The sequence below is a fragment of the Mycteria americana genome, chromosome 2 (genome assembly GCF_035582795.1).
Source record: "Mycteria americana isolate JAX WOST 10 ecotype Jacksonville Zoo and Gardens chromosome 2, USCA_MyAme_1.0, whole genome shotgun sequence".
NCBI classification, from domain to species: Eukaryota; Metazoa; Chordata; class Aves; order Ciconiiformes; family Ciconiidae; genus Mycteria; species Mycteria americana.
Window position 1 is genome coordinate 119,835,234 of NC_134366.1, and position 27,321 is coordinate 119,862,554.

At 40.8% G+C, this 27,321-nt stretch overlaps 1 protein-coding gene across 5 annotated transcripts in view; it reads right to left on the reverse strand.

Moving 5' to 3' along the window:
* Positions 1-27,321, reverse strand: part of ARHGAP28 (Rho GTPase activating protein 28) — a 74,726-nt gene that overhangs the window by 7,656 nt on the left and 39,749 nt on the right. For 4 of the 5 annotated variants that reach the window (XM_075494402.1, XM_075494405.1, XM_075494403.1 and 1 more), the window contains 10 exons: positions 25,423-25,625; positions 20,652-20,869; positions 14,950-15,037; positions 12,827-12,984; positions 9,033-9,198; positions 8,827-8,918; positions 7,408-7,485; positions 4,069-4,231; positions 2,443-2,525; positions 412-609 (listed from right to left, as the gene is read on the reverse strand). In XM_075494402.1, coding sequence (XP_075350517.1) covers positions 412-609; positions 2,443-2,525; positions 4,069-4,231; positions 7,408-7,485; positions 8,827-8,918; positions 9,033-9,198; positions 12,827-12,984; positions 14,950-15,037; positions 20,652-20,869; positions 25,423-25,625 — 1,447 coding nt within the window. The remainder of the gene's footprint in view (positions 1-411; positions 610-2,442; positions 2,526-4,068; positions 4,232-7,407; positions 7,486-8,826; positions 8,919-9,032; positions 9,199-12,826; positions 12,985-14,949; positions 15,038-20,651; positions 20,870-25,422; positions 25,626-27,321) is intronic. The other variant, XM_075494406.1, reaches the window with a different exon arrangement.

A 27,321-nucleotide genomic window follows, 5' to 3' on the forward strand; every position in this document is an offset into this window, starting at 1 on the left:
GCTGAGACTGTTGTCATCTTCATGCCAACCTTTGGAAGTCCAGCAAGCAGTACACACTTTGGGCCCATATTGTTATGGGCTAGACTTTAAACAGTCATTTGATCTCATTCAAGTTTAGATATCTCACCTACGCACCTAGATTAAATCATTCTCCTATGCATTCTTCTGTATAACCAATGGTGTGGGATAGGTATCTCCAGAGGGCAATTCGTGCTAAAATGGATGTATTAGGTGAGGTATCCATCCAGAGGTATCTGTCACCCTATCTCATTCTAGATATAGAAGACTCCAGCCAGTTTCCAGAGAATAGCTGTTTAAAAGGTCAGTTTACTCTGATTTCTACAGAGCTGCTGCATATAGCAAAATAATTCTTTGTACTGGAGCCATAAAGAGGGAACCAGCATTACTCACTGTCCACAGGATGTCCTGGTACCGAATTAAAAGCCGCACAATGTGCGCTGTGGTGGCGGCTGCTTGCATTTCTTGTTGGTTTGCACGTTTCCCTTTGTAGATGAAGAGATTTGGTGCAACAATCATAGAAACGTTCCACAAATTCATTTTATTTTTCCCTTCGTTAGCAACCACCTTCTTCAGGAACTGAAGAAAGGCCTGGAAAAACAGCACTTGTTATGCTGAGTCTCACAAAATAGTTTACTTCTTAAATACAGCATTTTCAAATGCACAACACGTCTGGCTCGAAAGCTGCTGTATTTGCACTTGGAGGTGAAATTTAGGTGTTCTTACATTCTAATTTGGATTACTCTGATATTTGCTGGCACAACCACCTGTGTCAATCACAGAGGAATAGTTAATGTTACCAAAATACACATTAATAAGTCATCTATCACTTAGAGCATAATCCCAAATCTGTAAGTCAAGTACAATGTCTGCACTAAGGCTCTGAATCCTGCCGTAGAGGAAAGATAGAAAGGTGTTGCAGTGGAATAGTTAATTTCTTCATAGATTTCAAGGTGTCCATTTCGATGTATCTGGCCAAGGCTTTTTATATTGCAGTCACCAGGGTGATCAGCTTCTCCTCAAAAGTGCACCAGTCCCGTATATGATATAATCGGAGGAATTTCTGCCAGCAACCCCCAGACTTTTATTCTGGGATAATGAAAGCAAGAAGTGTTCAGTGGTTGTTCATTGATGTCACTTCTGCACATGCATGGCAGAGTCAAAGGAAACTCATTTCCCTTTTGGGCAGTTTATTCAGAATTTTGCTTGAGTGACTGAATAGGATGGATTGCAGCTGTGGTTAGAGTTGGGGTCTGCCAATGAGTCCTTTTGCAACACCATACCATTAAAACCACTGTCTTTGTACCCTGCTATTGCAATTAAAACACTTTTACAAACCCAGGAATTACAACAGAGAAACTGTGTTGGAGAAATTTCTAAAATCTCATTATAGATAGCAAGTAGAGATGCATTCAGTTTTGTCACTTCTATTTTTGTGTAAATAGTAATAATTAAGACTACTCATCTAGCATATGTTTTACATATACTGCTGTGTATCGATGTGGACTCTGGTAGAAGAAATAACCCCCATTCTTCACAGAGCACTAGTAGACCTCCAAATGCTTTAAAGATAGTTGTTATTCTTGTCCCTTGTTATTGTATAAATAAATACAGGTAAAGAAGGCATCTGGACTCATAAGCTATTTGTAAACTGACCAGTGGGAGACTTTCAGAGATGGGGGACCTGCAGGGTCCTGGTGAGCAGGGGACCTGAGGAAATATCTGGGGGCTCCCAGGCAGCTTGTTCACCCAGGTTTCCTTTATGTGGAAACAACTCCAAAAACGCAACCAGTGTCTCTTAGGGTCAGGACATAGCTGTAGCCAGATCTGGGAGCTCCCAAGCACTCAAAATGCTTGTAGCCACCGTGTCTGTATCAGGAAGTAGTAGATGGGTGTGGGTGTGGGTTTGTAAGGCAAAACGGCTGAGGCTGAGGCCCTGACATCCTTGTTACAGATGTATGTTTCAGGGGTTTTTACTTCAGACTACCTCCTCTAGTCTGGTCCAGTGCCCCGGAAGACCTTCAGCCCTGGCAGTGCACTAGGCAAGCTTCTGGGGGGCAGCTTCTAGTTTAACTTCATAACCTGGAGAATTCCAGTTCTACAGAAACCCCAGAAACTGGACCTCCTTTTTCCAAACTATGCGAGGAGCAAGCCTCTTTGAAATGGTTGCTCCAGAATAAATGACGCCTGGGAGCCATTTACTGACACCAGCAGTTGGATACCTCCAGCAACTATTTTGTAATTTCTTGTAAGAGAGGTGACAGCCAGGGAACTGGAACATCTTTTCAAGGAAATTATAAAAAACACAGATGAATACATTCATGGTGTAGCGTCTGATCAACTGACTGTTAGGAAAAAAACACGTGTCTCATTTAAAAGTCAAAGGCACCACAGATGGCAGGTAGTAGCAAAGAAAGAACTTACCTTGGCTGTGTCTCTGTTGGCTTCAGGCAGCAGCATGATCAACAGATGCAAAGCTTGTAGCTGTAACTTGATCTTGGAGATTTCTAAGAATATGAATAATTATTTTTTTTTAAATCCAAATTACAGTTGGTTTGTTCTAAAATCCTTGTTAGTCAGCAGAGTTCTAGAAACACAGCAACCGCTGCCTGGTTGAGACTAGTATGTTTAGATATTTATTAACCATAATCTTTTCCCCAAATATAAAACCAGTTGTCATGAGTGGGTTTTTCCTCATCATCTTGGGTCTTTGTTACAGGGGGAGATGAGGCTCTATAAAATTCTGTCTAAATAGCAAGGAACCAATATTTTTCAGTACTAACCCATTTCTCTTTGATATCATGGTCAGAATGTGTTGTATATGGATCAAGTATTTTCCCCCTTTCAAACTGAAATGGATATTTGTTTTCAGAAAATTTTCGGACTGTTGTTATTGAGTAATTTGCCAAACACTTGTGCCACTGGAGTGGAGATTGATTGCTTATAACTTAAACTTATTTGTCCTGCGTCTAGCACTCTAGATAAATGTAGAGCCCCTTGTCAGTTACAAAATACCATCATGTTTTCAGCAATTGGTATATATTGATACTGTGCAATGCTCACTAGAAGAGCTGGGGTGGAGAAGATGGGAAGAATAACGCTGTCATTTGCTTCCACTCAGGGTGGATGAGAGAGGTTTGGAGAAAAAAAACCAGTGTCGTGGACAGTGTATCTGTTGGAGGGAATAAAGTCACTTTATTCTGCACAGACACCTGATGTCCAGTCCTCTCCTCCAAACTGCTACGCAATCATAACTGCATGAAATCTGGGACTCACAGGGAGCACACTCAGGTACGGGAAGGTTACAGGAAGGGGTCACCTCTTTGTGCCCTTTTAACTACCTCATGGAGACGCTGAAAACTTGGCTACAACCTTATATAAAGGTTCTAAGTTTTCTCTACCAATTTGCCTAATAAATGCAGCATGCTGATAGTTTCACTCTGTCCTAGCTCAAGTGAATTGACAATGAAGTCAATAGGTATTGCGAGGTATTACTGCATTCTTCCTGGAAGAGAAATTAACAAAATTGTACGGAGCATGAGAGGGCGTATGGACACTGAAAACAAAACCCGACTGCCTGACGCTTTCTGCGATCACATATATCTTTGTACGAATATTCCGACCTCAGCATAAACCCGGAGAAAAAGACAATAGATCCAATAGAATATCAGCTAACGGGCAGTGACCTGAATTTACCTTGCAGAAATTTTCATTTGTGAAATCTATAATTTGTGTGAATAGAGTCTATACAGGAAAGTCATTGCTCAGCCAGCATTTGCTCACAGATTTCGAATCTCACATTAAACAGTTGTGTCACTCATGCAATGAGTCTATGCTACTAGCTAAATGCATAGACTTTTTTCCACTTGAAAAGGAAAGCTTGCAGAAAATTTAAATGTTTAGGAAATGCACTGGGGCTTTTTTTCTCTCTACTTCAGAGAGCGAAAATATTACATGCATTTTTCTCTCTACTTCAGAGAGAGAGAAAAATGTAACATCTACTATTACATTTTATCTAGATCAATCCATACCAACTCCTTTTCCACCTACTTTCCACTAGCGTGATGAAAGCAGGCAGATATTCTACTGTGAAGAGTGGGCTTGGGAGTTCTCTTATAAACATTTTCAGCAGTCCTGCTGCATCATTATTTCGTACTTGGTCCCAGTCGAAAGTGTCTTCATAAAATTTTGTCTCAAGTTCTTGATGGAGATTCTGAAAGATAAAAGGAGCATCTGACCTTTAATCATTGCTTCTGACCCAGCAGTTTGAGATCACGTCAGAAATCCCATTACAAACAACAGGCCGGTTTACACTGTAGTTGAATTAAAGTAGCCCTAAACCAGTAGCTGTGCGGAGTTCAGAGCAGGTTAACAATTCCTGGGGATATTTTGCAACCCAGGCTAAATTTGGTTTGCCATAGCTAGATTTCTGCCAGTGACCCATTTGAACCATTTTAAAGCAAGACAATCTTGGGCAATGTCTTAGAACTAGAAACAGAAAATTCAGTTAAACAGAATTTTTAGCACAGCTGTTCTTTTTGTTTAAAACACTCTCCAGAGGTTTTGACCCTTAAATCACAAAGGAGTGGCATTTCTTCCTCGCTGCCAGGGAACTTGCTAGACAATCTGTTGGCATCCGAGTCCATGGGCCTTGAGCAAATGGCTTTAACTTCAGGTCTTCCTGTCTTTAGAAGGATGTTTTCTTTTAGGATAGCTATAACTAGATTTGATCACTTCGTAGAAAAATAAACATATCAAACCATTACTGTCAGAAAACCTCCACTGAATACAGGCCAAAAAACCCCCTCAAAAACCACAAGAGAGATCTAAGACAGAATTGATTATACCCTTGTGGGTGCCCATTTAATCCTCTTGTTCTCCAATGTCAGCATCTTGCTCTATAACACAGGTGTGTTTAGTTCTAGAGGGTAACTAATCGATGTTTCACACGCATGTGTGAATGGAAAATATCCAGTAAGGTTCCTAGTAGGAACAGAATTTGGCTTCAAACTCAGACCACTGTTTGGAAAATGCAAGCTCCCCAAAAATTTGCTGAGTTAATGAGACTGAAGGAGGCTCTTGTAAGGTAAGGATATCCATAAATAATGCAGCTTTCACAATTATTACTGGCCAAAGACTGCCTTATCCATAGGAAGTTTGTTGCTGCTTTTTGTGAGACCATTTATGACGAAATATATCTGTCGCTAATATTCAGGTTTCAGATCACGTTTTTGTCAAATGTACTTTAATATTACACAAAAAAGTTTAGTCCATTCAGACAGAAAAGCTTTTAAAAATGAGTTCTGTTTACTGTGTCTCACATGAATGGAAGGAAATTACATATCAAATATGGTCACACATAATGAAGTGGAATGGTTGGCACAAAAGGAAACAGAAAGTCATTCAGGATTTGGTATATAATGTTACAATCTCATTTTTATTAGCACATTTTACTGGTTGTAATCTAGGCTATCTCCGCTTCCTTTGTATTCACATCCTTTGCACATAATCCATACAAACACCTGGATTAAATTCTGTCCTGGTAACTGACTGGGAAATGTGGAACAGAAATCGTCACCTCATCAAAATTGCAAGGGGAGAGAAAAACTACTCCACATTTTTCTGCTGAGAACTGGGAAAAAGCCATAGAAATAGAAAGCAAGATTTTTGAAACATAAACATTTTATATAGATATCCACACGAGAAAGCATATATGTATATTTTATACACTCACAGCCCCCCATATACATATATATATGCACCTAAATACTTTTAAAAAACGTTTTTGCAATTTTTTTTAAACATGACTGATCCTACAGTAGACTCTCATGCATTTTTGGTTCACTGGAGCTTTTGTTACAAACCAGATTACAGACAGAGGAAAACTTGTATTTATTTCTTCTATTCTTTGTTTTATATAAAAGTAACCTTTAATCACTTCCATATGCCTTTTCTTTCTCCAAACAAGACTGAAATAAAATTGGAATGCCCTCAAATCCTAATGTCATAATAATGTATGAAGGCTTTGAGGGATGAAATCTGGATCTGCTTTGACAAAATCTCTCTCTTGCTGGTTGGCTTGTTGGACAGACTTAAATGAAGCCAAAACTCAAATAATTTAAAACTTTCATATGGGCAGTTTGACTTACCACCCGGTATAGGAGAGTCACATATAAAGTCATACCTCATAGCAGCTCCCTGGATATAGGTTGTGAATAAGAAGTGAACAAGACACAGTACAGTATGTGCAAAGAATATGAAAGTAATTTAATTAGGTAAAACGCATCCCTGCTGTGTAATCTCCCTGGAGAGGTTGGAAAAAACTGAGATTGTGTGAAATAATACTTTAAGTATTTGTCTGAAAAAATGAGGAAGCTGAAAAGGACAGGCCAAATTAGGAGCTCCCTTCTGCAAGGTGTGGCACTTTGCAAGGTGCTGAGAGCCTTTATCAATCCACAGAGTCGAAGGGAGCTGGGATGCTACTTTCCTATCTTCTATGCGTTTCACGTAATGCCACTTTTTCTTGTACAGTCATTTTTGATGATCCCCAGCCCATCAACGTTTAGCAATCCCCAACATTTGTGTGGCTGCCACGATGTTGAGACTTCCCTCCTCAGAAAGCACGAGTAGCTTTCCTGAGGATGAGGAAGTGGGAGTGGGATGCGCTATAAGAAGTTGCTTAAACCAGACCTAAAGAACCTAGAAAAATCCAGGAAAGAGGTAGATACTACTAAGCCCAGAAAAAAGCTTGTTTTCCTAATTTGCCTCTGCCAAAGGTTTTCAGCTCCTGGAATCGAGTTAGTCTGGAGAAACAATTGCAAGCATTACTGCACCACAACAGGTTATTGGGTACCAACTATCTTGTGTTCGTAGCCCGCACATAGCCTGTGAAAATGCAGTGCTTGAGGCTGCCAACCGGTGAAGGCAGGCCAGATTTCTCTCACTTGGAACATGAAATTGTAAGATCACAGAAGATAAATGAGAAATAAAATGACACAAAGGTTAAAATGACATAGAATAAGATCTTTATCTGAAATTCGCTCAGTTTAGCAACTCTGGATTTCTGAAATAAATTAAAACGGAGATTAAGATCACAGTTACTTTGGACGGCAGGCAGAGATAAACTGAAAGGATCCCTCAATGTGTAGTGGTGAAAAACTATTCAGTGTCAAGCCTGTGCTTTATATAGAACATTAACAAACGCAAAGCAATAGACCACATGTTCTGTGATTTATTGGTTCCCAGGAACCGATCCGATCTTTCACTGGTAGGAATAGAAATGCTGAACTACACACATCAGTATTTATGTGCAGTGTGAATTCGTGTGTGCTGTATTATTTTACATAGAGTCTGTGGTCCAGGAGACAGAAAACTGGCACGAGTGTGTACCTTGACTCTGGAGGCAGATCCAGGCACTCGTAGAATTCCTTCGGTTTCTAAACCTGTTTCCTCAAGCTTGAGCAGCAACTGAAAAAAACCCAACAAAACCCAAGAAAATACTCAGAAGCACTTAAAAATACTATTGTCTTTTTTTCAATCTAGGTATCCTTGAAACTAATTTGAAAAAGATACATTTCTATGTAATTTGCTAATGAAAACAAGCCAGCTCATGTAAATAAACCTTCCTAATTTGTTCTCCATATTCCTGACCCTGAAATATGGAGTATGCAGAGTACGGAAAACTGATAATGCAACAGGCCCCTCTGTCCTTGATTTGAGATTTGGCACTGCTATAGAAAAATTAACACATAAACGTACTAATAAAAGGGCAGATACACTGGGTAAAACACAATGGTGTTTTGAGGGAAAATTAACCTCTGAGAAATGTTTAAGTCTTTCCCCGAGGAGCACAATGGAAAGGTCTATAGATAACATACGTTTCTGGGAACTGAGAACTCAGATTAGAAAATGATCCCAGGTTATTTTATTTTGAAATTTCTGTGACTAAAGGAATAGGTTTTCCACCCTAATTCTTTATAAAAAAATAAATATGTTTTGATTTAACATAATTTAGAACAAGGAAAAAAAAATAAAATCATTTCCTAGCATTTATTCATACAAGTCTGGATTTTCACCGCCAGCTCTGCTTCCTGCCCTAGCTGTTGGATCCTTCTAATTTCCCATGGTATCTTGACAGGGGAGCTGTGGAGCTGATTGCGAAGTCATGTACATATGCAAGTCGTGTCAGTTTTTCCCCTGACACTCCACGCTAGTTCCCCTTTTGTCGGTATTTGCAGGGAAATTTGTTGTAGTTTCGAGTCCGTGTAAACTGTGTAATTGCATGTGTGCTTATGTCTGTGTACCTGTCTCCGACACATCTGCTGAATGTCATTGTGCTGCCAAATGACTTATGTAAATGACATTGTCTTGTCATACAAACCTCAATGAGAAGATACCACTTCCATTCTGGAAATAATAGCTAAGTAACACCTACGGTTTGAATTCATGTGAAATTAAAACTCCTGAGACAACTGATCTCTGCCACTTCTGCACGCACACCCAATTTTGCATGGCTCTCTAATTTAATGAGAAGGGAAACAGAAAGCCAGACGTTTGTTTCCCGAAGTTTCCTGTACAGTACCACATAATTACAAAAATGGAAAGAGATCTTCACCACAGATTAAACACACAAAAGGAGCAAATTTTGTCTCCTTGTCACAAGGTTTTCACAACATACAGACAGACAACCTGTAGACACCTTCGAGTCTGTAAAGCCTACGTCTTCTTTTATCTGATGTCTGCTTTAAGTGTCAATGCAAATGATGGAAATGTGAATCTTAGTAGCCAAGTAGGATGAGTTATACTCACTTTTTGGAAGATGAGGGGAACTTTTATTCCAGGAACCTTCTTTTGATCATTGTCCAGCAGTATGGTGAGAGGGACTCCAAACAGACCATTTTCTTAAAAATAATAACAACGGATGTGAAAAAGAGGAAACACAACCTCACGTACATCTGCTTTGCAATGCTGGGCAGCACCCAGGTGGCCTCCATGGGGATGCCACAGCACGGTACCTCGTCCCCGCACCCTCTCTGCGCGGTTCCTCTTCAGCTCCACCCCCAGTGCGTCGTAGAAGGCCGTTAGCTCAATCAGGGACAGGTAGCGGATCTTCTTCATGTCTTCAGGAGAGAGGTCTCCAACCTCCGTCAGTCCAAACCGGCTTTTCCGAACAATGAATTTCTACAGTAGAGATGGGTCGCATCTTTATTTGCAGAAAAATTACAGGATGTGAATTTTTGTTTTGAAAGAGATGCCCGTATGTGATAGGAAATCGTATTAGGGTAGATGGGTAGAGAGCTGAACTACAACCCTATATATTGGCCTGGTATGTTGACATAACTTGCATCCATCTGAAACATAAAATGGAGCTTCTTGCTCATCATGTTCCCTTGCAGTTTCACTGGTAAGCAGTGCTGGAGAAGAGGTGTTAACCTCAGTGTCTGTGCTCCAGCTGTGACAAATGAGCTGTGTGCTACTTAAACTTTTGCCCAGTTTCAGCAGGATATAACATTTTGCTCTGCTTCTGCCTCCCCCAGAGCGTCTTTGAATGCTGCTGAAGCAGCTGACACATTTCATCATGGATATGGTTGTATATCAATTGTGTGTATGTGTGTAATGAATCCATGCCTGCTTTGCATATTACTATTAATTTATGAGGTCTTATAGGACAGTTCAAACTAAAGACCTGAGGAAAAGCCCAGAAGCAAAATCACTTAGTCCAGATGCCAACCTGCCAATTTACTGGTACTTTTTATTACTCAAGAAGCATTTAGGCTCAGAAACAGGACTCCCAGCAGCTAAGAAAGAATTTATGCAAGTAGGGTTGAACTAAATGATACTTAGTAATTTGAGGGCATGTGAAGATGTCTACATATTTCAGAAACTGCAGTGTCATGGACCAGAGCCAGGAATGTTGCGTCATGACAGAAACATTTGTACAAATGTCAAAAAGAACAAATACCCATCAGTTTTTGACATAATTGTTAGACATAATAACAAAGTTATAGTAAAAAACATGCTTTTCAAAGAACTGGTATTGCATGTTTTTTTAATTTAATTGTAATTTAAACCAGTAATTGTTAGTCAGAGGTATAAATAAATAGCATTACAAATCATCTCCTCCCTTTAGGGAACTGAGTGGAAACCCAACCTTTAATAATGTTTGGCTTCTGAAGATTGCAGCCCGGTCCTCCCTTTTTTAAAAAAATTTGGACTCAGTAGGTTTAACCCATCTTTAGATGAAGCCAGTCAAACAGATTAAGAAAAAAAAACAAACAAAAAAGAATTAAACTTACACCAGATTTCAAAAGTAAGAGAGGACAAGGGACATCTAGATCATGTAGGTTAGGACTTCCTAAATCACATTACACATCGTCTTTCAATAGGGGTTAATCATAACTGGGGGAGAAAGAGTGCAGGGGATAGAATAACTAATTTACATGCTGCCTGGGGTATTTTAGGCCAAAATCTTCCCTCCCCAGAATGCAGCAATTCCACTGTTACCCTTATGCTGAGACTTAATAATGTAACAAAAGCTACATGGAGGATAGTCTTCTGAAGACACATAAAATACTGAAGAATATCTATGCATTTTGGTTCCAGTGATGCAGAAAGTCCAAAAGCAGTCAAAGCACAATAAATCATTTTGAAAATAATAAAAAATCACACAGTATACATATATTTTCTGAGGGGAAAGAGAAAAAGTACGTTTGCCCACAAAAAATGACAAACGCTCCAAAACCGATTACAAAAGGTAGCTACAATGATTTTCCATGGTGGCTGGTTGACTCCTGGGGTCACTATGATGTGATGCAGTGTAAACACAAGGTTTAGGGCTGGGCCTCTTTCCTCTGTCCTGTGTCGCAATTTTCCAGTGATTTTTCTTACAAACAGTGGAGTCACAATATGCAGCACTGAAGGAGGTTGTGCTATCCTCAAATTAGATTACTAACATTTTGGCTAAGGATCATGTCTGATATTGTGTGACACGTTGTTTCTATGTGGAACCATACAGCGTACTAAGATGGGCCTGAAATGCTTACTAACTCTTTATTCTGTAATATCTTCAACTAAGGCACATTGGTCATGGTCCCACATTGGGGAAATTGCATGTAACCCTGTGCAGACAGTGATGTTGCGTTTGCTCTGCTGGGAGTTGCAGGGGACACGCTATTTTATGATATATCATCTCTCTCTGTGCAGCTAGGTATATGCCATCCATGAAGTTGGTTATACTAATGTGTCAGACCTGCCCTGGAGAAAGTATGATGTCGTGTAGACTTCAGTCTGGCCCTGTTGGCCCACCTCGAGGAAGGAGGGACAGTCCTTCGGAGGGTGGGTGACTGGTCGCTGTGGGTAACAGAGCAAGAGGTGATTTTCTTGCTAGGGCCCGTTACAGTCTGAGCCATAATGGGAAGAAACAAATTCCATGAGTGGCAGCACATGAAGTAAGAGAAGTACCAATGTCAACAGCTACAATTGTTGACTTTGTTCAGAAAGCCTCTGTCTGTGATGACCTGGCATATTTCTCGTGTACTCTTCTGAGCACACAAAATGATGTCCTGCCTGCAGTTCATTTCCAGCACAATACTGGCCTTTTCTAATACTAACCAATTATGCATCCACAGGTCCATGATACTCAATGTAGCGTCTTCTCTTCCCTGTTTGTCACCAATTTCCCTGATCTATCAACTGGAAATTGTCCGAGCTGTTGCAGAGAACAATTTGTGTGCGTGTGTGTTGTAGTGAAGGCTGGGGTCCTAGGTTTGCTATTACAAGGAGCAAGGATGAACCTTTGGTTTACCAAAATCATGATGAATGCAGAGATATCCTTACTCTCCACAGGGCACCAAGTTATCCCCACCACAAAAAAAACCAGACACACTAAAACACAGGGATTTCACACCACTTGTCATCTACTTGGTGCCTTATCCCTCCTTTCAACAGGGAAGCTTACTCCTGCATCTCAGGTTCTTCTTCCTTGGTGGTGCCTGCGATGGACAAATGGATAATTCTCAGAGAATTCAGTGTCTGTGTGGATAGCAATAATTTCAGATTAGTTCAGGACCTCAGGACATCATATCATTCAGGAAATGCTTCCAAATAATTTACAGCTATTTCATACATTTCACTAAAAAGGCTGTATCTGAAGCACAAACCTAATGCTCCAGTTTTCAGTAATGGAAGCTGTGAGGGCTGATGGAAATAGAAAACTGGCTTCCTTGACTTCAAGAAATAATTCCAGATAACGACACAACTGCTTAGTGTGTGTCTGGTTGGATGATATGATAAACTTTCCTTTAACCATTCAGGTAGTATCTCCTATAGTGTAATTGCTCTGCATACTGATTGGAGACAATCAGTACTGCTGCAGGACTAAGGCGTGCTTTCTCCTTCTCATCTCTGAAGCAATTTTAAATCCATGTGTTAACAAAGGCAGATAATCTGTGGGGGAATAAAGTAGGAAAGCAGATGAGTAATGAAAATGATTGCTAGTTTTAGTGCCAGTAACTGGTCTTTATTTCTATGTGAAAAATGTGTGGATGATGCAGTATTTGTGGACTGAGCTACACATATTCAGCTGTGATGTGTACAAGTAAAAACCGGGCTTGGATATCCAGTTTAGCTTTGGTGCCTCTCTGGGAATCAGTCACAAGTGGTGGGCAGGCACAGCGGGCAGTCTCTATAAAGCATACACAGCAAAGGACAGCTAATGTATTTTAACAGACTCCAATGTGCTGGGGCTATAAAGCAGGACATTACTGGGTTAAAGAAAATAATTGACGAAAAATGTCGAGAGCAAACTTACAGGCAAAGCAGAGTCTTCCTTTTTGAACCTCTGGTTTTTCGGCCATTCGTGGGTTTTTGGAAGGACCATAATGGATTCTGAGAAAGAGACCTCATAGGAGAGCTCTTCTGTTATGGATGGGCTGCCTTTATCTAGTCCGCAGTCTAGACAGCTATTAGCTGAAAATAAGGGAAATTATATATGAATGCTGAATGTATGCTTGCATTTAGTACAGAGATATTAAAAATTGAACCGAGATGACAAAAATCTTGAGAAAGTAATAAAGGAAGTGCTTCAAAGGGGAATTTCAGTGTAACACACAGCATGTTCCTGTTTTGTCTGGAGGAAATAACCCCTTAGAAATAAAATCCCTATTTTCATTTTAGATTATTTAACTTGTTGCTTTTCATGAGAAATATAGTCAAGCTGGAACTTCCTGTTTCTCAGGAATTATCAACTTTTTGTACTCCATCCTTGTCTACCCAGGCCAGCAAACTGTGTTGGCACTTGTCTAATGAACAATTAAAAATAAAAGTTCCTGACAGAAAAATGCCGTTGACACAGTTTCTCAGGTCACTGTTGACTTACTTACAGTCATAAGGCATTGTACATATATTTTATATGCTCACGTACATATATTTCTCACAGTTGCTAGTTTAGGTGTGTAGCACCAAAATAGGACTTGATGTACAATCTTCCAGTTTGAAAAACACTATATTTACTGGAATTTCTGGTAGATATTGTGAAATGACTTATTGTTCTACTCTAAAATTTAGTCACCTGCTGAAATTAGTAGATGCCAAAGGAAAATTTTTGAAATCAGTACAGTCAAGTACTGAAATACCCTATTGTCATGGAGTCCAAAGTGTGATAACACGCATGAGTTCCAGTGTTGCCAACTTTCATGACTGATCTCTCACACCTCCGGACAATTTTACATTTTTGATTAAGGTCCAGCTACTAGACACACGCAATTGGAATAAAATAATAATTTTCATTGGAAGTGAAGTAAAATTTCAGCCCCCAGGACTGCAGAGAAGAGTTTACTAACATGACCCACGTGCATTCAAAAGCCATGGAAATCAGAAAGGGAATTAAAAAGCATTACATGTTTTATAAACATGTGTATGCCCCATGATTTTTGAATCATTGAATTTACAGATACAGGGACCTAAACATTTTTTGCAATACCCTTTGTTTTGCCAGCCTTTGTTTTTCAAGTCTGGGGTGAAAAAGCTAAGTGTGTTATTAAGTGGCTTCTGAACTGTGACCTTAGATGTTACCTAATGGCCAAGCTGTTTTAAGATGTTTTCCATCTCTCTTTCCATCCTTGGACCTGGGACCACAGACCATCCACAGTGTCCCTGGCAATTTGGTTCCCCATCTGTTCTAGTACAACTGCTTGCAGAGCAGAGGTATCAACCAAGCAGCGAAATGAACAGTTTTTGCAACCAAGGAAAATGTCTGCGGCACTATATCCAGAGGTAAACCTGTAAGAAACTAGTTTTGAAGCTTGGGTATTGATATCCCTTTAGTTAAGCCCTGAACAATGGTGATGGGAAGAGCTTTCAAAATAAAAGACGGACGTTCCCGTGGAAGGCTGGTGACAGTTATCCAGACACTGAGTAGAGCAGAGCTATCGTTTTCATTAGCTCTGCCAATCACTGTCAGGTCAAAGTGTTTAAGGGATGTCCAAAATAACACCATTAGTAGATCAGAATAATAGGGCGGAACCAGAAAAATGATAAATTTCTCATACTACAGTTTCTGCAGTACTGGAGAAGAAATGTGAAGGAAATATGCACCTTGTCATGATTCGCAACAAGAAAATACACTGCTGACATATTTTGGACAAATTCTGCACCGTATTGTTTAGAGGTTATTTTTACATTCCCAGCCTTGCAATGATCGGTACTTTTTAGACAGCGATGCCTCAAGGGCAGCAGTCTGTGTCTGTACAACACCGGTCTTGAACGGGAAACTTTGGTTCCTGCATGACAATAAGCTGACAATGATGGTAAGAATATATATGCAGCACGGCCCCAACACAGAAGAGGGGAGTAACCTCAGAACCACAAAAGGATCTTTCTGTCTATCATTGTCCTAGGAGGAAGTGAACACTGGTTACATGTTTGCATACTCACAGCTAACTGATTTCCAAACTGGCTTCTGCCCAGGAAGCTGGATACCATTAGAAGGAACTGGTGACACTGGAACTGTCTCAAATGTGGGCTGATAGGCAAGGAAAAATGATCAGACTGCAGTGAAGGTAAACGTCCATGGACAGAAACTGCTACAGTTCAAGCAACAGCGTATCATTCTCAGCTTACACTCTTTTGCCAAGTTTAAACAACCTGTTGTGATTCACCAGAGTACATTTTCATAGCCGAGCCTGAGAATTAATCTTCCCCAGGCTGCACAGATTTGGATCCTGTTGAGGTCAGTAATATTGCAGCTCGCTGTAGCTAATGAGTCCTGTCCTATATAATGACTGAAATTAGCTAAGTTAAATTGCTGTACGTAATTGTACTAAGCGAAAGGTCTTCATCAAATTGTAATCCATCCTGCTTTTAATCATTTTGGCCACAAATCTTTTTGAGGACTCTCTGACACATGTCGAACATCCCCTGCTCCCAGGCACCTGTCAGAAATCAGGCTGTTCACCGCCTTTTGGTATTCGGGCACCAGCAAATTACGAATGGATGGATGTCCTCCCATAGGTTATATACTAACACTTTATCAGTGAACTGCAAAAACAGTTTTTGGGGAAAAAAGACCTTTTCTGTAGTCAACTTCATTTCTTTCTGCTCCAGAAATCGCTCTGCACTGTGTGAAAAGGGGGGAAGCATGTGTGGCATAGCAGAGAAGGGACTCTGAAGCCCAGGGGGTGACTTTCAAGCACCATCACCTCTTCTTGGCAGCTGAGTTTTGCCCTTGTTCTCAGCAGTTTTGGGAGTCGTCATAAGACAAATCCGAGTGTGCGTGTGTACATGGGGCAGTAGCAGCTCATCTGCATGTACTTGGGTAAAAAAAAAAGGTCGAGGATTTAAAAAATGCTCTGAAGGGTACTCAGAGAAAATAAATACAATGCCCCAAACCAGCCTTGTATTTTTTCTGCTGTCCTTTGCATCCTGGTGGGAGCCCTCCCTTTCCCAAACCTGCTGCCTCACCCTCACCCCCGAGCCTGATGGAGCACCCCCAGCTTTCCAGCTGAACCTGCAGCCGAGGACCCCAATAAGCCCACAACAGCCGCTCTTTAAATTGCTCTTTAAATTGCTAAAGCGGCTGTTTATCAACAAGCAGCAATGCCTCAGGGCAGAAATTTTGTCTCCCCCATTTGTAGCCAATGCACAGGAGCAGCATTCAGGCTGCTAAAAAATGTCAGATATTTAAAAGACAGGCAGCTCTTCCAGTTGGAAGCCTGAAATAATGTTGCAGTTGTTTTATTCGGTCTTGTCCTCTGAGCTGTTTGGGTAACAAAGTCAAATGTAACATGAATAAAATCTCTCCTGAGAGAGTCCATTCAATGGCCCGCAAACTTCATAGGAAACAGGATTTGAGTCACATGGACTTCCTTTGCCAGAAGCCTATAAGGACCATTGATTTTTTTAAAAGAACTGTAGGATGCTTTTATGATAAAATCCTATAACATTTACACAAAAGGCTTTAGGACATCAAAAAACGAGATAAATTTCAGGTGGGAGTGTGGAAGTGGAGGGGATGGTTAAACTTGCCTCAGCAATTTGGGGAAATCAAACATAAAAGCAGTTGTTCTGCTGCTTAAGATCCAGATGGAGAAATTAATGGTGAACATTAGCAACTGGCTCATCTACTTTCACTGCTCAAAATGTCTGACCCTGCGAACAGTATTCAGAATAGATTTACAGTAAGTCAAGTCTATTAAGGAAAAAATCCTTCCAGCCTTGTTACACAGGTGAAATCAATAGTGCAGCAGCTGCAGTAACCAGGTTCTGTTAAGCACGGTGGAGCTGGCGGAGGGGAGCTGACAGCACAGCTCTGCCTCGCATCCAGCAGTGCTTGCGAGAGCCTGCAGGCTTCTCTACCTTGTGGCAATTGAATATCATGAACCGTGTACAATAACAGGGGCAGCTAAAAATATCGTATTCATGGTCTCATTTCCCAGCCTCCACAGGGAGAGTGTATAAAGAAGCCAAATCTCTGTCTCTTTTGTGAAAATCTCTTCCAAACAGGACCAACACCCCCCACCCTCCCTTTTTTTTTAGTCTTAGGATAGTATGATACGAAGAAAAGGAAGACTGGCAATAAAACTTTTTTAATGCATGAATTTTAAAGATTCAGATTGTTTCTTTAGTAAAAAAGAAGATTAAAAAACTTTGGAAGCTCATGTCTTAATAAATGTGAAAGGCCAAGAGTCAAATTGTAGCCTTAACTAAATCGGGACAGCTTTATTCATTTGGCTGGGGCTCCAGCAAAGGCAAGACTTCTCATATCCTGATTTCTGATTGAAGGTCATTCATTAGACAGTTCTCATTATCCAATACAAAAAATGAGCCCAGTGTTTACTGGCACAATGTACACAGGAATTTCCAATGGGAAGAGGAAACCAGAAGAGCAAGGAGAAGATGGAGATGAGGTAGATAGTTCTTCAGTAGCTACCCTCATTAAAACAGTAAAAACAAATCATTAGAGCACCAAAGCAACCAAATTCTGTTGTCAGCCCTGCAGCTAAGGGAAATAAAGGCAAAGGAGGATAGCCTTGTAGCTCTGGTCAGGATACAAGTTGCCCATGCTTTGGATATATTCATATTTCTGAGCACTGTCATCACAAATGCTTTTTCATGCAAATAGCTCTGGGTTAGTTAGTGATTCTTCTTTAATTAGGACATGATTTTCTCATGCATTGCTCGAGTAAAATGCTCCTAAAACTCTTGAGGATTTTTAGCTGATCACAACGTACAGGGTTGGGCTGTTGATGAGCGTGATGCTTCATTTCCTCCCTCCAATAATAAAATCAATGTTTCCCCCCCCAGTTTGTATTCTGCTGTTGTTTTTTCTAGGCTTTGAGCACTAGCAGAGCTGATAGCTTCTGATGGAAGCAGCGGGGTACCAGCAGTAAGGAAAATCAGGCCACTGTGATTAATAAACCATCCAATTTAAATCTCCGTAGTGTGGCCGTCAGTTGAGCCTGCTGCGTGTGGGCCTGTCTGAAGCAGAGCAGAGGCACCTCAGCCTGGGCAGGCTGCTCCACCGAGGCATCACTCTCGGAGGGGAGAGGTACCGCAGGTGCTGCATTTTGTCCCCCGGGATCACGGTACCTTTCCAGGGTGGCCAGCAGGAAAAAAAGAACAAACCACAACCCCCCAGAAAGGAAATACAGCTTCATTTCCTTTCGTTTCAGTCCGCTTGGGCTGTTGAGGGAACGCTCCTGCCCTCAGGGGACAGACCTCAAGGCAGCATGAGGGGAAAACACCCTTTGCTCTGAGTTGACCCACACAGACGCTGGCCACCGGGAAGTAATGGCAAAACATCTAGCAAGCTGTCTTTTTCAGAACAGAGAAAAGAAACTAGGGCAAGTCTATCTTCCCCCCCACCCGATGGCAACTATCTATGCCTCTTCAGTGGTCCACTAAATGTGGTCTCAGGTGACCCTAGTGAGCTAATCACCTTTTCTGTCATCATTAGCCACAGAAGAGAGTAATCCATCCTGTGACCCATCCCTCTAGGCCCCTGTAATGCTTAGGTTGGGAAGATGTAAGTCCATCCTCCTAATGGGGAGGATTATAGAGAAGCAATAGAAGCAATTGCTCCTAAAGAAGCAATTAGAGGTGCTTTGCTATTTGCAACACATTTACTTCTTCCCTTCCCAACTAAAAAGCAGGATGGGAAATCAAAACTCTTGCACGTCATTTCAAGCAGTCTTATTACCGGTGTCTCTTCAGCAGCTGTGCTGAAAAGATTTGCCCCTCCCTGTTGCTCTTCTTTTTTGGCTGGGTGGTTTCTATTCCAGATCACTCACCCAAACTGATTCATCACAAAGATTCACTGACAGCTGTAGTGCCATGCCCAAAGAGGCAGCAGGGTGTGAGGGGCTGCTTCAGCTGACACCCCCTTACACAGGGCTGCTCAGGAAACCCTCAGCTTGGGGCACAACACCCCCCCTGCGATGCGCCTGTCCCTGAGGAGCTGATAATTAGGATGGACTTTCTAAATCCCATAATAAGCAGCAGAGATAGGAGCGATGGTCAATGGGAATGCCCAAAGGGTGTTGGGAACCTTGGAGGCTTTTAGAAATACAACCTGTGTTGCAGTCCATTGGAGGGAGGTGACAGCGTGCTCTGCAGCTGTATTTGTGTATCTGCGTTTAACATTTAGGTAAGCACCCTGCAGAACTGCATATTTTTGTGGGAAGAAGAATTAGAAGTCTTAATTACTTTTCCGGTCTTATCTTTCAGACTTTCACAATGCAGAACAAGTAAGTGAGCTGAATTTCAGAGGAGGTAGAACAGTGCTTTGAAGGGCAATGGCCCTGAAAATCCTGATTCCTTTAGCAAGTGAGGAATAGAGGTGAAAAATAAGCAGGTCAAAACCAGATCAATAATGTGCTCATCCAAGAGAATGGGTGCAACATTTATTTGGCTGATTGAAATTTATGAGGAAACTCAAGCTTATAATTATAATTTTTAAAAATTTTAAGCACATTAAGGTTCACAGATACTTGAAACAGGAGAAGTGTGATAATTTAATAAGAAGGGCCATCAGCTTTTTAATGTTCATGCAAACATGCCTGAGGATTTCTCATGCAAGATAGTCTACCCACAGGAAACTACTGGATGCTTCTGGATATATTTGTGGGATATGTGCAAGAGGTTCAAAAGAGCCCAGATACTTAAACTGGAGACAAATAAGTTAAGTCCCCAACCATTATAGCTTTGTAATTTTAATATAACTATGCAGCTATAATTTTGTTTCCCAATTTTTTGTTTTAAATTCATTCAGGATGCCAAGCCTTGAAGAGAAGGTAGGACAAATAGAAAAGGACAAAACAATTTCATAATGAAAAAGAGTTTCTTGGAGTTTTGTGACGGCAAGAACTTTAATATTAATTTCAAAGGTGAGCTTGTGAGCTTATTGGCGACCCCCATTTAAGATATGATGAGTGACATACGTAAAGTCATGCACGTTGCTTTGAGCATTGGACTAAACTCACGCAGTTGACTGCATTCATCAAAATCAGAACGTGTAGGGATAAGAATTGGTGCGTTTAGAGCTATCCTCAGGGAAAAGTGGATGAAACCACCAGAGGCAATGTTCATTTCTGAAGCCATGAAGCAAATGAACAGTTAATAGATTTTCATTTGCTGTGTAAGTGAAATGTAACTGCCAGTGTACCAGTTGCAATCATGCCGGCAGGTGTTTAATTGCTTATGCATATTTGAACCCCAGTTGCTTCATTAGAGAAGTTTTACTTCACCGCTGAGACGGCTGAGCAAATAGCAAGTGTCCCCAGAAGCCAGCAAAAATTTGAATAGCTGCCAAGAGTAACTCACCAATTTCCAAAACATAAAGGAGTAAATGTTAGTCTTGATAGGAGATTGCAGGAGGAAGGCTGGCAACAGATACAACATTATGTTACAGGTTAGTTGCAAAACTGTGCACCATCTATTTTATTTGGTTTCTTCCTTTCCTCTCAAAATGTAGTAAATACAGCATTAAAAGTCTGGACTTAGCATCAGGTACTGCTACTAGCTGTCCGTACATTGTCAGCAGAAAAGGGTTCTTGTCTGGTAGAAGCTTTGATGAGCTACTTGCAAAATGCATAAAAAATAAGCTCAAAAGCATTCGCTAGGATGCATTGGCTACTTACAGAAGAGTCAGTGGTGCCAAAGATGTCTCGCACATCCCGGACTGTGTGCTTGTTCTTCTTCCTCATGGTCTGAGTGTAGGTGTTGTACCTCTTCTGTACGGCAGCAGCTTGAGTTCGGGTCAGAGTGGACAGCAGGGCTTGGCCGTCCTCCTCTTCAGCTCCCGAGATCAACGTAGATAAACCTACGTCTTGCAGCCATTCTGCCTCCAGCTCCCCTTCTGTGGAGGAAGAGAGCGTGTTACCAAGCCTGGCACGGGAGGGAGAAGGGGCTGAAGGAAGGGAGGTTGCACGGTGGACCGCTGCCTTAGCTTTTACCTCGAGAAGATTCCACTTCCAATCTTTCTTAGGCCACAAGGGTAAGTTAATTTAGTTTTGTCAACATACTGTCAACTTTCAGTTTGGCAGTCTCTGCACAGGAGTGGCTTAGGAGAAGAACAGAAGAGGTATTTTTAACCTGTGCATCAACACACTCATGTGAAGAAGGCAGTAGTGTGCCTAGCCTGACACAGCAAAGTCATTAAAACTAACCCCTCATTCAAGAGCATAAATCTCCTCGGTTACCATTTATACCACATTGTACCAGATGAAGCCATTTGGCAGGTGGAAATTAAATTGGTATTCCAATTAAAATAAGCAGAAATACTGAAGTGGTGTATACAATAGAATAATTTATTTGCACACTAAGGATGAGATGTGAGATGCCAGAGAGTCAGCTAGTAATCAGACACCTAGTGAAGATGCCACACTGAGAGTAGCATGATGTCCACCTAATCCAATAACCTGTTTTGGACAGGATGCTTAAGAGCCAGAGCCACTCACTAAAGAGCAAAGGTCAGGTAGGGGTGGAAGATGCGGAAATAGCTATCCTTGCATGCCAGATATCATCCTGATTTCTAATAATTAACGACTGGCTAGCAGTCTATACCTGGGGTTTCTTCATATCCTGATTAGTGACTAATACCTTCTTGAATCCTGTTCAAAACCTGTTTCTCAAATGGTTCAACACGGCAACTGGTTCCATAGTGAGATTATGCACTGTGTGGAAAAAGTATTTTCTTTCCTCAGATTTCAGCTTGCTACCTGGTACATTAAATGAATATCCCCGGTCGCTGTAGGACAGGGACAACCTCCCAATCTACCTTCTCTAAATCATTTAGTAATTTTAAATTTTTCTGTCATTGCCTTTTTATTTGTCTGCTTTTTAAAGTAAAGAGTCACAGTCTTTTAAAGTCTCTCTTCACAGAGGAGATTTTGAGGGCTTTCATTTTAATTCTGTCTGTGAACAATCCTAGCTCAGCAGCACGCTGTTTGAGACAAGACAGTAATTGCATTCCAGCTTTGACTGAAGGGGAGGTATACAAATAAACATGTCAAACAGGAAATGGATTAATTTGTAGCATGCTCTATAAAACAACTAGTCAATGCGCTTATTGTTCTTGTTCTAGCACTGGTCTTAACGGCAGGTTGGTATTTCCACTCTCCCTTTATTCTTGACACCAGAATGCAGATTGATAGATACCAGTTTGCTGCACTTTGGCAGTTAGATACACAAAAAAGAAAATTACAGGGCTGGACCTTAGGGACAAGTGAAAGCATCTTACACATGTGCCTTCACTGACTTCATTGTTAACTGTCTTGTCTCTTTACAAAGCTCTACAAAAAAATATCTGCTTCTAAAACCCCTGCTCTGTGTTAGATGGGAAGTGACCAGCCCTGTATTTCGTGAAACAGCTTGTCTCCTCCCTGATCCTTTCTGTATCCACAGACAGGGTGACAGGCTGTTCCTTTCCCTCCTTGAACCAATGGTTCTTCTGCTGTTCTCACACTTCTTTCTAACAAGGTCTCTTTTCCTTTCCGTGTGTCGCTATTCTAGCCACATCCATTCGTGTTCCAGTTTCTTAATTATATTCATTTTGGCTTTTGTCCTGACATATTCTTTCCAAGAATTTAGTTTTTAATCAAACTTGGCTTTCATGGCTATGAAAAATAGTGGCTATGAAAATACTTGGCTATGAAAAATAGTAAAGCAGACATGAAATTGTGCCTGCTTACCAGCCACCCCTGTGATTTGTTTTCTCTGGCTTTTGCCCTTTTCCTGTTCCAACCACTCACAAACAATAGACTAAGAAATAAAACAACAACCAGAGGAGTAAAACTATTAAAGAGAAGGAATTTCTGCATAAAAAATCCTCACAATTTTATGACACATAGGTTTAAATAAGGGCTAAAAGGAAAACATCTTGTTTTACAAAACACTATTTTTATAGTGGTAGCTACATATACAGCAGGGTCTTGATACGGTGATTCTGCTCCACCAGAAGACAAACAGATAATCAAGATGGTTCCCTCTGGCTGGTAATTCTCTCTTTCTCATAGAGATTGCTAAGAAAGAGGTCTGCCTTTCTTTGAATTTCAGATATAACCTCAAATAACTCACAGCATCCCAGCCTTGTAACACCAAGTGTTAAAGCAGTTCTGCACATCACTGCCATCTTAAATACCCCATGACTTCCTCTTCCCCTACATTTTCATCCCTTGTATCACTTGTTATGATCTTCTGTTCTTTCTTGACCGTAGTTACTAACATCAACAGAGTAAGTGTGCTGATGTCTTCCCCTTGCACATGTGGTCTGGCAAAAACCAGCTTTGTGGTTTCGACAATATCAGTGGTGCCTGGCTGCTATCATCCTTTGGCTTCCTTCTCAAGGATTCTGCATCTCTTCCTCTCAAAGACATCTCAAAAGGGTGACAAATATTTGTTTTTATTTTGCCCTGAGGACTTCCACATTGATTTGCAGTGTTTTGATCTTCGGCAAGGAGTATTATCCTATTAGGAGCTTAATAGAACTCACAATTATTTCCAAGATTTATAATCCCACACTGAATATATTCCTGAAGTTAATAACTAGAATAAGCACTGCCTGATTGTGTGTGGGTGTATGCGATATATACGTGTTTAAAACAACAGTATGAAGGTAAATGAAGTGTGGAGATGTATTGCATTTTTACCTTGCAGTCTCATTTTTAATTCAGGATAGAGGGGGAAAAAAATCAATGCAATGTAATGAGGTGTAATCAGACAAAGGGTAACATGGGACTGCAGCAGAATTTGCACTGTTGTGAAGATTTAGCTCAGCAGTGATGAAACTGATGGAAAAGTTTCTGAGAACACAGAAAATGGGCTCCTGTATTGCCTTGTCCTACTAACTTATCCGGCTTGGTAACTCACAGATGTGTGACATTCCCCTGACCGTACAGACAAGTCAGGGACACCCAGTTCATGCTGACAATTGCATGAAGGAAACACCGAGAGGTTCACAATCTCTTTCTGGGGTCTCCAAGCTAGAGAACATGATCAGACAGGAATTTTCCCAATAAGGTCAAACTGATTGAGGCAGATTGCTTTTCTGCCTCCCCATAATAATAACCATAAAGTTTCAATGTTATACCTTGATTTATTTTTGTTTGAGACCACAGGCCAGCACAAAGAAGTGCAGTTTGGATTTAAGCTGCCAGACCATAACCTTCACAGCAGACCAAGACTTCTGGTGAATGGAGGTCTTCTCCTTTTGCTTCCAGGAGAGCCCTACCTGGAACTAATGAGTGAGAGGTGTTCCCCATGGAAATGGTACATGGTTGGAGCTAGATACCTCTGTGTGGGACACTTATCGTGACTGGTTTGATATTTGGTTGCTTAATAAAATAGCACTCTGTCCCCCTTTTCACCCTTCTTCCTGGTAGCAGAATTAATGACATCCCATTGCACGTCAAGGTAAGAAAAATACATCGTCACTTGTGTTAATAATTGTAGGGAAAGAACAAACCATTTTTTCAAAATCTATCCCTCGATCAGTAGTTAGTAGACTAGTGGCCCTGACCCACAAAAGGGTTGAAGCAGTTATCAGCGGGTCATGACCTCAGAAGAAATTCAGTTTCATCCTAGAGTAACACCTGGTACTTTGTGTTGCACAACATAATGCATTTGTAAGTCGGGTCATAATTGGAAAAAAATGAGAACTGCTGTTCTAGATGTTATCAAATCATCTAACACAAAGCTGCACTGCAACAAGCTATTACGTGTTTTTCCAAATATATTACAAAAAAGGAGAGGAGGAAACGTTAAGGTAACAGAATGAGGTAGGAATACCTTCAGCATAATTTGTAGAAGTGATGAATGAATTTTGGCAAATGGGGAGTCTGACTGATGTAGGCATCCATATATTCAGACTTATCTCTAATCTCTCCTTGAATTATATCTAAATTGGGAATCTCAGAGAAACAGGCAGTTATCAAATTTCTGATAGCAGCAAACGATATCTAACTAAAAACTGCTTCGAGACTTTCATAACTTCTGCATTATATCATACCAAAAGCCAGAAAGTTGAAAATTCCAGTATACTAAATGAACCTTTTGGTCCTTTTATATGATTTGGTTTATTTTATTTAATGCCGGAGATGAAGTTTTCATTTAGTGCCGCTCTTTTCTGAATTACACCATATCTGTCCTCTGAAGTACAAATAAAATTGGTGCAAAAAAGCCTACTTCAGAAGTCAATTACCAGCCCCAGTGCATAAACCAGACTGAATTATTGTTTCTCTCTAGTGATCTCTCGTACATTGACTGTGATGTTCAGAAGTAGAGCTACAATGACCATAGACCCAGCCTAGCACTTTTGCTCATACTGGATGACACTAGGAAGGAGACCAGGGCATCACTAAAGAGACAAGGCAAAGCCAAGGTGTGAGGAAGAAGTGGTGTTTGTGTGCTCACCATCAGCAGGTTTGAACTCCAAGAGTGTTGCTTCTTCAGGTCCATCCTCACTGCTCTCCTTGATGCTCTCCACTTCACACCAGAAGTCCTCCATGGAGGTACTGTCCATGGAGGCCTGTGAGTTGGAGCGACTGAATGCAGGAGGAGGTGCCGACTCGTTGGAAAGCATCCTGTTAATTCTTCGACAACGTGGGAGAGACTTTCTGAAAAGAGATAGAGATGCAAATAAAAATACTCTATCTTTCTATCTTGCTAACTTGTACTATGCAGGCAAAGCACGCAACTAGGACATCAACTGTGACCATACCAGGGAGCAGGGAACAGGGTGCTGGAGGCAAAGTGCACAGTGCTGGTGGTCTTCATGATCTGTGTTGCTCATAACAGTTATGGCTGGAAACTTATTTTGCATCTAATAATTTATCTCTTTAATATCCTTTAGTGTTTTACACTGTTCAAGGGGATTCAGGAGATGCAATTTCTATTTCTAACACTGATACCCATCTAATGAGACACTGGAAAAGTATTTTAACTTCTTTGTGCCTCAGTTTCCCTTTTTATCCCTTCCTGTTTTGCTTACTGGCTGAAATGCTTCAGTGCAAACTTCTTTGGGGAAAAATAATCAGACTTGGGAACCGTGAAATATTTTACAAACTCATCTTGGCTCCAGAAAAGAATTAAAAACTTGAAATATTTTAATTCAGAAGAATAATTAGCTTTTATTTGAAAATTCTTTATAAAATAATGCATTCTAAAAATGAAATTAAAATAAATGAAATCTTAACAAAATTTGTCTTTGAAATGAAATAGTATGTTTTAGGCCAAACAGAAGGTTTTGATCACAGGTTCAAAAAAAATTATGATTCCCTAAAAATCAAATTTCAAGTTACAATTCAATACAGTGATGGAATCAAAACAAAGAAGCTTGTTCCTTACTCCTTTGTTCTTGTGTTTTCCCACTGTAGATTCTTGCAGCTGAAGACAGTTATACAAGTTCATACAAAATCTTATAAATACCCACCACAAAAGTCTTGTCTGACTTTGCTCTTTCGGATTATTATGATTGCAATACTGTAAGCAGCTTTTGTAAGTGTAATTACAGTAGTTACAGTAAACAGTAATAATAACCACAACAATATTTGTACAAAGGAGTCAGGACGTAATGTAATTATGGCAGAGAGCTAGACTACAGGAATTAATGGAAAATTCTGTCATAAGGTCTTCTGGCCTTCACTTATCTGAATTAATTCAACTGCAGTTTCCCTTTCTCTTCCTTTTCTTTATGGCATCATCCTGCCAACAGGCCTTTGTTTAAAACCACAGGCATCACTTTTACTCCACTAAAAAAAAAAGATACTTCCTTTGCAGTATTTTCCTCCTTGTCAAAGTTTTCGTAATGGATGTATAAACAATATATTATTTAATAAAGCCGACTGGACGTGCTTTTCCCGCTTTGTGCTGCTGCCCCTGGTGCGTTCCCCCCCAGTCAGCGAAGGGCTGGCTGCTTCCCTGAGGCTCCCGCAGCCTCCTCGCTTCGTCCGGGTGGCCCCAGGCAATTCCTTCTGGGTTAGGTCTGGGCCCCAGGTTGGGGAGCCGTGGTGGAAACAACGCAGCACAATAAATCCAGCTGTGGACATGAGCAGTCCCAGGTCTTTGCCCCTTTTTGAACACAGGGAGGTGTCATATGGACGATTCCGCTGCTAGACCTGCCCACGTGCTCTCGGTGAGCTGCTGGGAAGCAAAGCTTTCTGGTGGGTGACAATATTTCAGCGGAAGAAGATGTACTACGGTGCTGTGGAGACACACGTCCTCCAGGAAGAGAAGTGCTATCTTCAGTGTTTCTATCCCTTTTCCCCTCATAAACAGCAAATGATTGTTTGCTTTTAAACATAGCGCTGAAAC